The sequence below is a fragment of the Gopherus evgoodei genome, chromosome 2 (assembly GCF_007399415.2).
Source record: "Gopherus evgoodei ecotype Sinaloan lineage chromosome 2, rGopEvg1_v1.p, whole genome shotgun sequence".
Taxonomy (NCBI): domain Eukaryota; kingdom Metazoa; phylum Chordata; order Testudines; family Testudinidae; genus Gopherus; species Gopherus evgoodei.
The window spans coordinates 66,417,785-66,431,785 of record NC_044323.1 but is presented as its reverse complement, the minus strand read 5'-3'; the positions used below and the strand labels follow the sequence as shown (position 1 = coordinate 66,431,785).

The 14,001-nt window shown below is 45.1% G+C and overlaps 1 protein-coding gene across 1 annotated transcript in view; it reads left to right on the top strand.

The window, feature by feature from the left end:
* DAZL (deleted in azoospermia like) overlaps positions 1 to 9,896 on the top strand; it is a 38,743-nt gene extending 28,847 nt beyond the window's left edge. The window contains exons 8-10 of the mRNA XM_030549332.1: positions 7,687 to 7,794; positions 8,725 to 8,823; positions 9,843 to 9,896. Coding sequence (XP_030405192.1) covers positions 7,687 to 7,794; positions 8,725 to 8,823; positions 9,843 to 9,896 — 261 coding nt within the window. The remainder of the gene's footprint in view (positions 1 to 7,686; positions 7,795 to 8,724; positions 8,824 to 9,842) is intronic.
* The last annotated feature ends 4,105 nt before the right edge of the window (positions 9,897 to 14,001 follow it).

Genomic DNA, 14,001 nt, shown 5'->3' with positions numbered 1-14,001 from the left:
CACACTTATATTGTCCTGGTTTTGAGTGGGTGGGGTAGATCATGTGTACCAAGCTTTCTTGGTAGCATACTCTAACCTCTAACATAAAGGGAGAAATCCCTGTGCTCAATACATTCTTTGCAGGGAAAGTCTGTAGATCCATTACAATGTGTCTTCCTTCTACTGGAGCTCACCAGAAGCAGAATCAGGCTTATCGCTCACCACTCACAGTGGTCTGGAAGTGGCCATACGCCTGAATTTCTAGCCAGTTTAAGATGCATAACATTTAATGTTTAAAGGAATTCATTCTAACAGGCTACTAAACATTCTCCTAAAAAGCAACTCATAGTTCCATCCCAATTACTGGCTGGCAGACACATAGTATGCATTAGAGACAGGTGCTACAGGGTGAGCTGTCTTTCAGAATAATAGTGCTTATATTGGGTTAAAAGGATCAGCAGAATTTCTCTAGAAGAAACACAGCTTTTTCAATGAGACGTGTGTGTGTGTGTGTGTGTGTGTGTGTGTGTGTGTGTGTGTGTGTGTGTGTGGTAAGTACCATATACCTTCATAATATAGTGCTTCATTATGGCAATGTATTAACTATTTTATAGTTTGGAACAGAAAAAATAAAGCTATTAATTGTAGTAGTCTGAACACAATGTAAACAAGTAGGGAGAACAGACCTTTTTAGGAAGTAAATTTATCACAGATTTTTGTGTAGGTGGTTTCTCAGAGGGGCAGTGACCACACGGGTGTTGTGGTCGTATGAGTAATCAGCCAAGCTCCCTTCCTTGATTACAGCAGTGTTTCTTGTCTGAAGCGTCAGATACCAGCACATTTCTTGTAATGCTTAGTTATAACTTAAGAACTCAGTCTAAAGCCATTCAGTAAGTATCTTCCATTTGGGGTCCATACAAGGTAGGAGATACTGTCTGTCACATCATTTTTGCCTTGATAAGCCATTTGAGCCATGAAGTGATTATTACTTTTGTGCAGTATGTCTCATGGAATGGCATTGTACTCATGAATCTTTCACCAGGAGACTACTGGAAGTTCAGTGGCTCTCAAGGATTTTTGGGCCTCTGTTTCTTAGTGCCTTGGATCCCCCAGAACATCCCACACCAGATTCTTTCTGATGGCAATCAAAAACTATATACCTTTGCTCTCTTCGAGCTCTTGGCCTGGTCTTTGCAGTCTATTGGCTTCAGCTGTGAACACCTTTTCTTCCCTTACTGTCCACCCAAATTAGATACAATTCCCTTTTAAAATAACCCTTTCTTCTTTGAGTGCTTGCTCATATCCATTCCAGTTAGGCGTGCGCGCGCCGTGTGCACGTTCGTTGGAAGAGTTTTACCCTAGCAACCCCCGGTGGGTCGGCTGGGTCGCCCCCTGGAGTGGCGTCGCCATGGCACCGGATATATACCCCTGCCAACCTGACCACTCCTCATTTCTTCCTTACCGCCCGTGTCGGTCGTTGGAACAGTGGAGCGCGGCTTAGCTGTCCTCCACCTCCCTAGCTCTACTCCTTGTTTCTTCACTATCGTTGTTTATAGTTATAGTTAGTTTGATAGTTCTTGAATAGTGTAGTTGCAGCGGGGTTTGGGCATTATCCCCTTCCCCGCACCCAGTTCTGGGGCCCGTGCCCGGTTCACTGGGGTTTAAACCATGCTCGGCCTGTCATAAGCCATTGCCCACAAGCGATCCCCACGACTCTTATCTAAAGTGCCTCGGGGAATCGCACATTATGGATAAGTGCTGTATTTGCAAGGCATTTAAACCGAGGACAAAGAAAGAAAGAGAGAGACTTTCACCTGAAGAATCTCCTCATGGAGGCAGCTTTGAACCCTCCGTCCTCGGCACCGAGCGCTGAGCACTCTGCTAGCCGCGCTCCTCCGGCACTGGACCGTGCCGGCACCGCCAAGACACCGAGGCATCGGCCATCTCCGGTGCAGGGACCTGCTCGGCACTGATCTCTCTCCCCGAAGCAGAAGAGGTCGAAGTCCTCCACTACCTCTATGCCCTTGGTGCAGACGCAGCCTCGTGCGGACCGCCCATCACCTGCACCTGCCGTGACACCAACTGCTGTGGTACTGTCGACTCCGGTCCCGCGGGGGCCATCAAGTCCAGTCTCTGAGAGCTCCCCGCTGAGGCCTGTGGTTGAGCTTACGGTCCTCTCTACGCCGGAGACGTTCTCCACAGCCAGGGACCTTATAGCCATGACAGAGTCTGTCCTGCGTCAACCCCCGGCACTGCCGGTGCGGGTATTACACTCCAGAGGCAAGCCAGCCATAATGAGACCTTTTTCAGTCAGCTTGGCAGACCAGCACCGATCACAATCCCAGCCCCGGCGCCGTTCGCGATGTCATCGACGATCACGGTCCCGACGCCTCTCGCAGTCCCGGCACGGATTGCCTACTCGGTACTGGTCATACTCATGGAATAGATTGACATCTCAGCCTCTGGCCCAATACTCTCGATACCGCTCTCGTTCCCGGCACCGCGACTCTTGCAGCCGTTCCTGCCGCAGACCTTCGAGATCCAGGTTGACCTCCTGGCACCCCACCAGTCGCAGGTCCCGGTCTCGCTCTCAGCACCGGTATGACTCCAGATACTGATCCCTGGTGCCGAGGAGATCACCACCAACCATCAGAGAGGGACCCTTACCATGGTCTTTCAGCTCCTCCATGGCCATCCCGGCACCCGTCCGTGTCTTCACAGGCAGACAGTGCATATGTCCAAGACAGACGCCTATGTGCCCGTCACGATTTTCCATGAGCCCCAGGCTCAGGATCATGGACCTCAACAGTGGGCATTCTGGACACCTTGGGCATATCATCAGGCCCAAGGTGCACATCCAGGCCCATCGCGCTCTGCCACATCAGAACACTGGGTGCCGGAAGTCACCATAAGCTGCCCTCCTCCTTCTGCTTCGGAGAAAGTGTCCGTCCAACCACAGGACTCCCAGATCCCAAGGGAGACAGAGGCTGTCCACCACGATGAGTCCTCGACTGACCCACTTGTCCCAGGTCTCTCTCCTCATCCTCCTCCCCTGCCGAGGCGGTAGCTGGAACTCGTCTGTAGGCCCTCCACCAATCGACCTGAGGGCCCACCAGGACCTCCTCAAGTGTGTCACACAAAATATGAACTTGCGAGTCGAGGAGGTCCCAGAGGTAGAGGACCCAGCGGTGGATATTTTATCTTCTGATGCCCCCACAAGAGTGGCCCTCCCCTTTTATACGGACAATCCAGGCCAATGCCAATACAATCTGGCAGTCTCCGGCCTCTGTCCCATCTGCTGCCCGGGGAGTGGAACGTAAATATATGGTGCCCTCCAAGGGCTACGAGTACTTATATGTCCATTCTCCCCCTCCCCCTTGCTCCCTCGTTGTCCAGTCGGTCAACGAGAGAGAACGTCCTGGCCAGCAGGCTCCAGCCCCGAAATCAAAAGACGCAAGGTGCATGACTTGCTGGGGTGCAAATTCTATTCTGCAGGGGCACTCCAACTCTGCATGGCTAATCAACAAGCCCTCCTTAGCCGCTATAATTATAATACCTGGGCGGTGGCAGCGGACAAGTTCAAGGAGTTGCTCCCACAGGACTTCCGACAGGAATTTGCGACCATCCTGGACGAGGGGAAAAAGGTGGCTAGAACCTCCCTCCAGGCTTCCCTGGACGCCGTGGACTCAGCGGCCAGGACCCTAGCCTCTGGGGTTACTGTGAGGTGTATTTCATGGCTGCAAGTCTCAGGCCTTCCCCCGGAGCTCCAACATATAATTCAGGACCTCCCCTTTAAAGGGCAAGGCCTATTCACTGATAAGACAGACCCTAGGCTGCAAAGCCTTAAGGATAACAGGGTCATTATGTGCTCACTGGGCATGCTCACGCCAGTGACTCAGCGCAGGCCCTTCCGCCCCCAGCCACACCACTCTTACCCTCAGCCCAGACAGAGACAGGACTTTGTTAGAAGGCGGGGTAGAACCGGTCGCCGGAGGCAGTCAGGCAACCAAGGGGGCCAGAACCAAGGTCCCTCCAAACCTTCCACAGGGCCAAAACCCTCCTTTTGAAGGTGCGCCCGAGGGCATCGTACCAGTATCGTCAAAGGATCCGTTGCCTCCTTTTTCCAACCACCTCTCCCTTTTCCTCCCTGTGTGGTCCCAGCTAACGACAGATCACTGGGTCTTACGCACGCAGGAATTTGGGTACCACTTCCAATTTATTTCACGCACCCCCCTTCTCCCCCTTCCTCGTCCCTCTTCAGGGACCCCTCTCACGAGCAACTCCTCTTCCAGGAGGTGCAGATGCTCCTTGCCAAAGGAGCCATAGAGGAGGTACCGGAACACGAATGGGGCACGGGGTTTTACTCCCGCTACTTCCTAATCCCCCAGGCAAAGGGGGGTCTCAGACCTATCCTGGATCTGCAGGAACTCAACAGATACATGATAAAGTTGAAGTTCCATATGGTATCCCTGGGGACCATCATCCCATCTCTGTATCCCAGAGACTAGTATGCCACCCTCGTTGTGAAAGATGCGTATTTTCACATAGCCATCTACCCACCTCACAGGAGGTTCCTCCAGTTCGTAGTCAACCGCCAACATTTTCAGTTTGCGGTCCTAATGTTTGGCCTCTCTGCAGCCCCAAGAGTATTTACGAAATGCATGGCTGTAGTCTCCGCCCAACTCCGCCGCTGTCGGATACACGTTTTTCCGTATCTAGACAACTGGCTCATCCGAGGGATCTCGGAGGCACAAGCGATCCATCACATCTGCATTGTCAAGGACCTTTTCCTACATCTAGGCCTAATGATCAATGTGGAAAAGTCCACTCTGATTCCCACTCAGAGGATAGACTTCATTGGCACCACCCTGGACTCCATCCTCACCAGAGCTTGCTTACCGCTGTCCCGGTTCCAGGCAATGGTGGCCATCATCCAGAGTCTGCAAGCTGCTCCCTTGACTTCAGTTCGCACTTGCCTCGGTCTTCTGGGTCACATGGCAGCCTGCATGTTTGTGACGAAATATGCCAGACTGCACCTCCATCCTCTCCAATTGTGGCTCAACTCAGTGTACCGACCAGGCAGGGATGCCATAGACATAGTTGTCACCATTCCCCCAAGCATCCTAGGCTCCCTTGAGTGGTGGCTGACCTCCACCCTGGTGTGTGCAGGGCTGCTGTTCCATCCGCCCCATCCCTCTGCGTCCCTGAGGACGGACGCATCATCTCTCAGCTGGGGTGCTCACCTCGGGCATCTATGCATGCAAGGCCTTTGGTCATCTCAGGAACTGGCCTTGCACATCAGTGTCCAGGAGCTAAGAGCAGTCCACCTTGCTTGCCAGGCGTTCCAACAGCACTTGCAAGGCCGTTTGTGTGTCAATATTCACCGATGACACAACAGCCATGTATTATATAAACAAACAAGGCGGGACAAGGTCCTCGACCCTTTGTCAGGAAGCCATTCAACTATGGGACTTTTTGTATAGCTCACTCTATAGACCTCATAGCATCCTTTCTCCCAGGGGTTCGGAACACTCTGGTGGATCGCCTCAGCAGATCCTTCCTTTCTCACAAGTGGTCGCTTCGCCTGGACGTTATTCTTTTGGTCTTCCGGAAGTGGGGATTTCCCCGTGTAGACCTCTTCATGTCCCGCGAGAACAGGAAATGCCAGATGTTCTGTTCCTTTCAAGGCCTCTCACAGGGCTCGATAGCGGACACCTTCCTGATACCGTGGACGACTCACCTGCTATATACTTTTCCACCATTCCCGCTCGTCCACAATGTCCTGCTGAAAGTATGCAGGGAGAGAGCCCGCTTGATCATGATCGCTCCAGCGTGGCCTAGGCAGCACTGGTACACCATGTTGCTAGACCTGTCAGTAGCCGACCCTATCCCACTACCTCTTCACCTGGACCAGATAACTCAGGGCCACGGCGAACTGCACCACCCAGACCTACAGTCCCTCCATCTCATGGCATGGCTCCTGAGTGGTTGACCCAGTCTGAGATGCGTTGCTCTGCCCCAGTGCAACAAGTACTCTTGGATAGCAGAAAACCTTCCACTAGAGCAACATATCTGGCCAAGTGGAAGCATTTCACATGCTGGTGTGGAGAACGCAACGTTCTTCCTGCCGAGGTCTCCATCCCCACCATCTTGGACTACCTCTGGTCCCTTAACAGGGCCTAGCGGTATCATCTTTGAGGGTGCACTTGGCGGCCATCTCTACCTTCCACCCAGGGCAGAATGGTTGCTCGGTGTTTTCACGTCCTATGGTATCAAGATTCCTCCAGGGCTTGGAGCGGCTATATCCCAAGGTACGCCGCCCCGCCCCAACCTGGGACTTCAACCTCATTCTTACTAGACTTATGTTGGGCCCCATTTGAGCCATTAGCAACTTGCTCCCTTCTCTACCTGTCCTGGAAAACCGCTTTCCTCGTGGCCATCACCTCGGCAAGACGAGTTTCCGAGCTCCGGGCTCTCACGGCGGACTCTCCATATACTGTGTTCCACAAGGACAAGGTGCAGTTGCAACCACACTCGGGCTTTCTCCCCAAAGTGGTATCGGCCTTCTATGTTAACCAGGAGATCTTCCTTGCGGTCCTCTTCCCGAAGCCACATTCATCGCACAGGGAGCAACAGCTGCACTCCCTATACGTCCGTAGAGCACTTGCTTTTTATATCGAGCGGACAAAGCCCTTCCGCAGAACCCCCCCAACTCTTCGTCGTGGTGGCAGAGCGTATGAAGGGCCTACCCGTTTCCTCACAGAGGATTTCATCCTGGGTGACATCGTGCATCTGTGCTTGTTACGACTTAGCTCATGTTCCGTCGGGCCACCTCACGGCCCACTCTACCAGGGCTCAAGCCTCATCTGCTGCTTTTCTGGCTTATGTGCCCATCCATGAGGTCTGTTGCACAGCTGCCTGGTCCTCGGTCCATACCTTTGCCTCTCACTATACCCTGGTTCAGCAGTCCAGGGATGACGCAGCCTTTGGCTCTGTGGTGTTACACTCTGCGACATCTCACTCTGACCCCACTGCCTAGGTAAGGCTTGGGAATCACTTAACTGGAATGGATATGAGCAAGCACTCGAAGAAGAAAAGACGGTTACTCACCTTTGTAACTGTTGTTCTTCAAGATGTTGCTCATATCCATTCCAAACCCGCCCTCCTTCCCCACTGTCGGAGTAACCGGCAAGAAGGAACTGTGGAGTGGTCGGGTCAGCAGGGGTATATATCCGGCGCCACTCCAGAGGGCGACCCAGCCGACCCAAAGGGGGTTGCTAGGGTAAAAATCTTCCAACGAACGTGCACGCGGCGCGCGCACACCTAACTGGAATGGATATGAGCAACACATCTCGAAGAACAACAGTTACAAAGGTGAGTAACTGTCTTTTTTTGAGGGGGAAAGCTGGGTCTAACTTCCAGCATTACACTGCGAAATGTATCCTGGTGAACCAGTCATTCAGTTTATCTGGAAGGAGCAATAGATACTCCTGTGTTGATGTTTTTCAATTTTTGAAAATGTCAACACATCAAAAAAAAAAAAGAAAAGTAAAAGTTGCTCTGCCTTAGTGGTAGTTGAGGACCAGGGGCCCAGCTACTGTTCTTCCAAACTACTCCAATTCAAATGGCAGTAGACCCACGACCATCCACCTTGGGATGAGGAGCACCTATACTTTCATTCCTTAACTGCAACACTTAATTATACAGGCTTATACTCCAGTAAACTACCACTGCAGTGAAGTAGAGCCAGAAGTTATCCAAGCAGAATGTTCTGTTCCAGAGCCTGCACAACCATCTGGAAACAGTCCACAGAAGGCAAGTGTTCACTCTGAAGATGTATATTCTTAAATGTCACCATATAACCTATTTCTAGGAACTTGTGTGGAAGAAAGATATAGTAGATAGGGCACAGTCCTGGGTTCAGTTTCTGCCTACTCTTAGACTTTGGAGAGACTTGTCCAAGGTCACAGGCTACCCAGTGCCTCAGGTTCCCCACAGTAACGAGTGGTAAATACTTCCTTAGTGTGAGGTTATTGGGTACTATGATAGACAAATGTATAAATCAGCATTAATTCAGCAAGCAACTTTGTTTAGCCATATGGCTTGACTTACAGTGAGAATCACATGAAACAAGGTACAACTTGGTTTTTTCAGTTAAACAATTTTAATTTTATTTTGCTTCTGACAATTTTGTGGAGTCAAAAATCATTGGGGTGTATCACACTTGTCTTTCTTTTGAAGTCTCCTAGTTTAGGAAAGGGAATCATGTCCCCTTCTGGTTGCAGATCCTTATCTTTTGGGACTTAAATTTAACTTGGTATTCAATAGACATCACTTGCTCGTATTGCCAATTAGTAATAAATTCTGGCTTGTGAGAAGGAGATGGAACACTTCTTTGGTCAGTGGCATTTCAGGTGTGGACTAGGTTACTGAGGAAACAAGTAAACTGCAATCTCTCCTTCAGATAATTCTGTAAAACCCCAGCCTAGTAACTTCCTTTCACAAAGAAAAGAAAAGCTTCTTATAACTCTGAGGGAAAGAACAAAATTGTTGTTGTGAATATATTCATACAGTTTAAATATAAACTAGCAAATATACTGTAGCAAATAAGTGCTTGATAAATATTGACACTTACCAGTAATCCTGAATGTTTACACTTCAGAGTTTAGCATCTGATTTATAGACACAATAGTTAATAAAGTCAGTATTGTTGTAGATGCATCTTACTGAAAACATGTATTTCAGAAGTCTGTGGATCGAAGCATACAGACAGTGGTATCCTGTCTGTTTAATCCCGAGAATCGTCTGAGAAACAATCTTGTATCCCAAGAGGACTATTTCAAGGTACGGGTAAAAGCAAACTTTAAAAATTTGACCTGTCGTTTTTCTTCTACCACTAAATACTATGGTGACAAGTATGGTGACTCAAATGCTGAAAGACTTGTTCAATTTTTGCAACTGTAGGCTGCTCTGAACCATATCTATGTCTGGCTCTGACACGTACTGTGATTGCTTGATTTTCTGTAGAGATCTTTGATATAACTATTGCAGTGGTATTTGGAAGGTCTTGAATCTTAATACCAGTGCCCAAGACAACCTTTATGAAACCACTGATGGCCTTGACTTGAATTAGATTGAACAGTGCAATATCACAAACCTGCACAAAAACTGCTATGCAATTCAAACTGGCAATATTGGCATTAGCCTTTTCTTCCACATTACATCTTTTTCCATAACATTTTCCTTCAATGAGAAATAGATTAACCTTGGTCTGTTTGTACTGAACAAGCAGCAGTTTATTCCCTCATCCAGAGGATGACTTGGGTTCTATAAATTGTTCTTCAGATCTGTCATAACTGTATTCTGACATTCAAAATCAGTAAGAGTTGCTACTGCAGCTGTTCCAGCTGTGAAATGGAGAATGGTGGCTTATTCTTGGACTTCTCAGGTCTAAGGCCTTAATGCTTCCAGTCACTCTCAGGGTTGGGTTGTTTTGTTTTGCTTTAGTTCACAAATGCGTGTTTGGGCTAATTGCAACTTGTGATCACACTGTTTTTATGTGAACACACCTTGGTATCTTCTGATTAAACTCTCCATTAGGATTTTTTAAGGCTGTCTTTCTGAATCTTTGAATAGTTTTTCAGTTTCTACTTGTTTTTTTGCAGAATAAACACTCCTACTCTATTATCTGAACTAAAAAGCTTTATGTAAAATCTGCATTTTCAGAACATGGGATTTTGAAGGAGCAAAATTTTAAAATATATTTCTGCTTTATGTAACTTACATTACTTCATTATATTGTATCTAGCAATATTGTTACCTTTCAGTGAATTAAAACTATTTTTCTTTCCCTTCCTTCACAGGAGAAAAGGGTGCATCACTTTAGAAGAAGTAGGACAGTGCTTAAAAGTGTTTAACCAATGACACTTGAAGACTTACAGTGCCTGTTTGGGGTGTTACTGTTCAGTGTAGCAAGATGTGCTGTACAATTATATAATCTTATGGAAAAAGTTACTTCAAGTTGAAGTTGTTCATATTTACATGTTATCTGTTCCTAGATTTTTTTTTGTTTCTAGCATTTTAAGGATATGATCGACTAGAAAGTTTCAGTAGTACATTACTTGGGTTTTGTCCTTTCACTTGATGCTAGAATATGTTAAAGTTTTTTAAGGAATTTGTATGGAAAGATTACTCTTGGTTTAATTTGTAAATGTGTGAATTTTCTTCTGGGGTTTAAGGTACAGTTTGCAAGTTGCACTTGTTTTCTCTTAAAACACAGCTTAAATGCTTGACAAGTTTAGCTCGTAATTCAAAAGTTGAACTAGAAATTTGCCCAAAAGGTAGTTTTTAAATTACGTTCTTAATCAGTGGAACAGAAGACATCAAGTTGTAACTCAGTTGAAGCCCTTCAAGTCTATACCCGGTATTATGTTGCTGGTTCTCTACAAATAATCCAATCAATGGAGATTACATTTATTAGTTACAGTTTATGCACCTGGAGTCTGAGCATCACTATCAGTTTGATTGGAAAAAGTAATTAAGAGAATTCTAAAATTCCTAGATCTAATTCAAAGAAAAACCCAAGAATATTACAAGCAACATTAACTACTCAGTGGGTTACACTTTTTTATTGAGCAAATTTTAACAATGCCTGTATCTTAAAATTGTGGGAAAATATTGACATTAAAATAACCTTGTTATATCACACACATTGTTAATCAAAGAATTTTGTAAGGAAACGTTTTATAATAATTATGTAGATTTTAGAGTTTCGTATTTGAAAAACGTAATAAATTTTTTATTTTTTTTTGTTTGAGTTGGCTTCCTACTGGAGATGCTAATTACAGTATTGCAGCTGTTGACACAAGTGTTAAATTTTGTCTTTCTAGATGTCACTGTATTCTCCCAGCAGCAATTTGTTGCAGTACTTGTGCTATGTTCAACATTATCCTGTTACACAGATTTGTAGTAACTGGATGTTGCTTAGCAAATGTAGCTAAAACTAGCAGCTAAAGATCAAGGTAAAGAGTCTGTCTAATGAATTTGTTTGAGACCATAGTACAGTCTTTGCTTTTAGACCAAAGTTGAGCCTCTTCAGAGATGATGCACTGATCCCTTAAAAGACTGACTAAGGTGATCTGACAAATTCAAAATAATATTGGCTCCAAAAAAGAAATCATATCCAATGTTGCCCAGGGTTATCTGAACCCAAAACTATGGTAACTTCTATTTCCCCCTCTTCAGGGGATTTCAGGAATAAATCAATGGGAACACAGCTTCTCCATGTGGTAAATGATTGATACAAATGTCAGTGCTTTCACTCCCTCTTCCCCCCCCCAATCTATTTTAAGTTTACAGAACACATCTAAAATAGCAATAGTCTAGTGCAACCCAGATATAGTTATCCAAAGTCTGAGATCATGTCAAGCAGTCAGCAGCAGGTTTTTGGTGGCTAGCCTTACTCTTATCCATTGGGGAGTGGGTTGTCACCCTCTGAGCTCACAGAAAACGTCTTGAACTTACACACTCTTATCTTTTAATAGGTTGCTCAAAAAAAAGCACATCTCATAGTAACCCCTTACAAACTAACAATTTTCCTAATATCAGCAAAACAACTCTGTTTGTAGCATCAGCAAAAACTCAATCAAGAACACCTAGATCCATGGTTAACTAGCCACATTTCCACCTATTCTCATGGTTCTTCCAGTTCTATTTCTGTATCAGCAAAACTGAAGCTGCAACTATTTCATGTGGTCGTGCAGAGCTGTTATGCACGACTATGCTGTGTTCTTGCTTCTAATTAATGATGGCTGAGTGCACCAAAATCGCTGTGGTTTTGTCAAGTCTGTTTCTCTCATAATTCCAGCTCTTAGTTGCCACAGCTGAGTATGAAGTGGGGAGAGAACTGATGTTCTGGGGCCTTAGGCTCTCCAAGATGAGACTATACAAAAATGTATAGGTGTTGCTTTGGAGTGTGACACAAGTATATGTTAGTAAACATCCAGAAGAAAGCATCTCTGGGTATCAAATATAGGCTGTTCAGAGAGAGGCTTTGAATTATCTGCAGGTACTAAGTTGTGCCAGTATTTTAAAAGGGTAAATGGAATGCCCAGTAACTATAAACCAGTTAGCTTGACATCATCCCGGGAAAGATAATGGGAAGGTTGACATGGGAAACATCCACTAAAGAATTAAAAGGATGGTAACATAATGGCAATCAACATAGTTGTGTGGAAAATAGGTTTTGTCAAACTTGATATTGTTTTTAATTGAGAATACAAGACAGAACTACCTAAATTGAAATTATATACTTAAATTCTTTATGATTTAATCTTAGTGTTACACAACATTCTGATTTTTTGTTTGTTTAGTCCTAACTTTTCAATATAGCCCATATTACAGGGATTTAAAAACTGATGGATCTCCCGAAGTAATTGTAATGAGTTACCAGACTATATGGGAGTGTTTCTAGTGTGGTCTCTTAGAGATCTGTTCTTGGCCCAGTGCTATTTAATATCCAAGATTTGGAAGAAAACAATCATTGCTATTAAAATTTGAAGATGAACATTTGCAGTGATAAACAACAAAGAGGATAGGTCAGCTGTAGAGGTCACTGGATCATGTGGTCAGGAGGGCTTAATTGAATGTGTGCAGTACTGCACTTGGGTGCGAGGTCGCATACAGTGTGGGAGATAATATCCTCGAGTAGAGCAGTATTGAAAATGATTTGGGGATAATGATAGATAAACAGCTGAACACAAGCTCCCGTTGTGTGCTATGGCCAAGAGGGCTTACACCTCTGTGGAGAATGTAAGCTGGGAAGAACAAGTTGGCGAATGGAGGTGGTATTACACTGCATTTGGCATATAGTTGAAATACTGTGTCCAGTCTTGATGTTAACATGTCCAAAAGGATGTTGAATGACGTGAGGTCTGGAAAACAAAGCCAGTAAATCAGAGACTTAAGAAGTTCAGTCTGTTTTATTCAAAAGAAGGTTGAGGTTCACTTGATCCATCTACAGCTATCTGCATGGGAAAGATTTCTGGGAGTAGATAGTTCTTTAATCCAATGGAAAAAGGTGAAACGAGAGCCAATAGTTGGAAGCTGAAGATAGACAAACTTAGGTTAGTAGTGTGCTAGTAGTGTGCACATTTTTAATGGAATAACAAATTGTTGGAACAACTTACCTAGGTATATGGTGGATTCTCCATCATTTGAGTTCTTTTAAGATGGGATATCATTTTAAAAGGTCCCAGGCCACAACCAAAATGTAAAAATACATGTTTTGTTGCATGGTGACCTATAAATGGTGACACTATGGCTGACCACTAATAAAACCTGTTGAGGGTGTTTCCTCATTATGAATAAAAAAACTAGGAACAGATTAGTAGGTTGGCTTCATTGGGAGAATTGCTGAGGGACTACTCTCTCTCCTGCTTCAGAACTTGTGTGGAGATCCTTATAGGATTATGGATAGCATGAGACAGAGCTGATACAGACCACTCCATGCCTTCAGGTATGTTGCAAAAGATTTGCCTTTTTTTGCTCTTGAAAAGATAAAATCTGGTCACTAATTTTGTAATTTACTCTACTTCTCATCAGTAGTAAGTTACAAACATACGTTTCTGAGCAATTTTACAGTAATTGAAAGTGATTCCCCTGAAGTTAACAGAGTTCTCTACTTTCCATATTTTGGGATTCTTTGTTCTCTGCCACTGTCTTAAGCAACTAACACTGTGCCCTTGCCTTTGTGACTCAAAATCATATATTTTGTCAACCCCCCCCCCCGTTTTTGAAAGGTAATTGTTTTTTCATAGATGCAAATTTCATTTGGCTTAACATTTTTCTGGTTGGTTTTATGTAGCAACTATTAAGAAACTAATTACAAAATGAGACTAAAAACAAAGTAGCAAAACCTCCAAAAAATATAAAAGGAAAATATCTGCATAGAGTACATATTTTGTGTTTATTTGATAGTCTTACCAATAACACCATCTGGTGAGTGTTAATTGTTCTGGATAT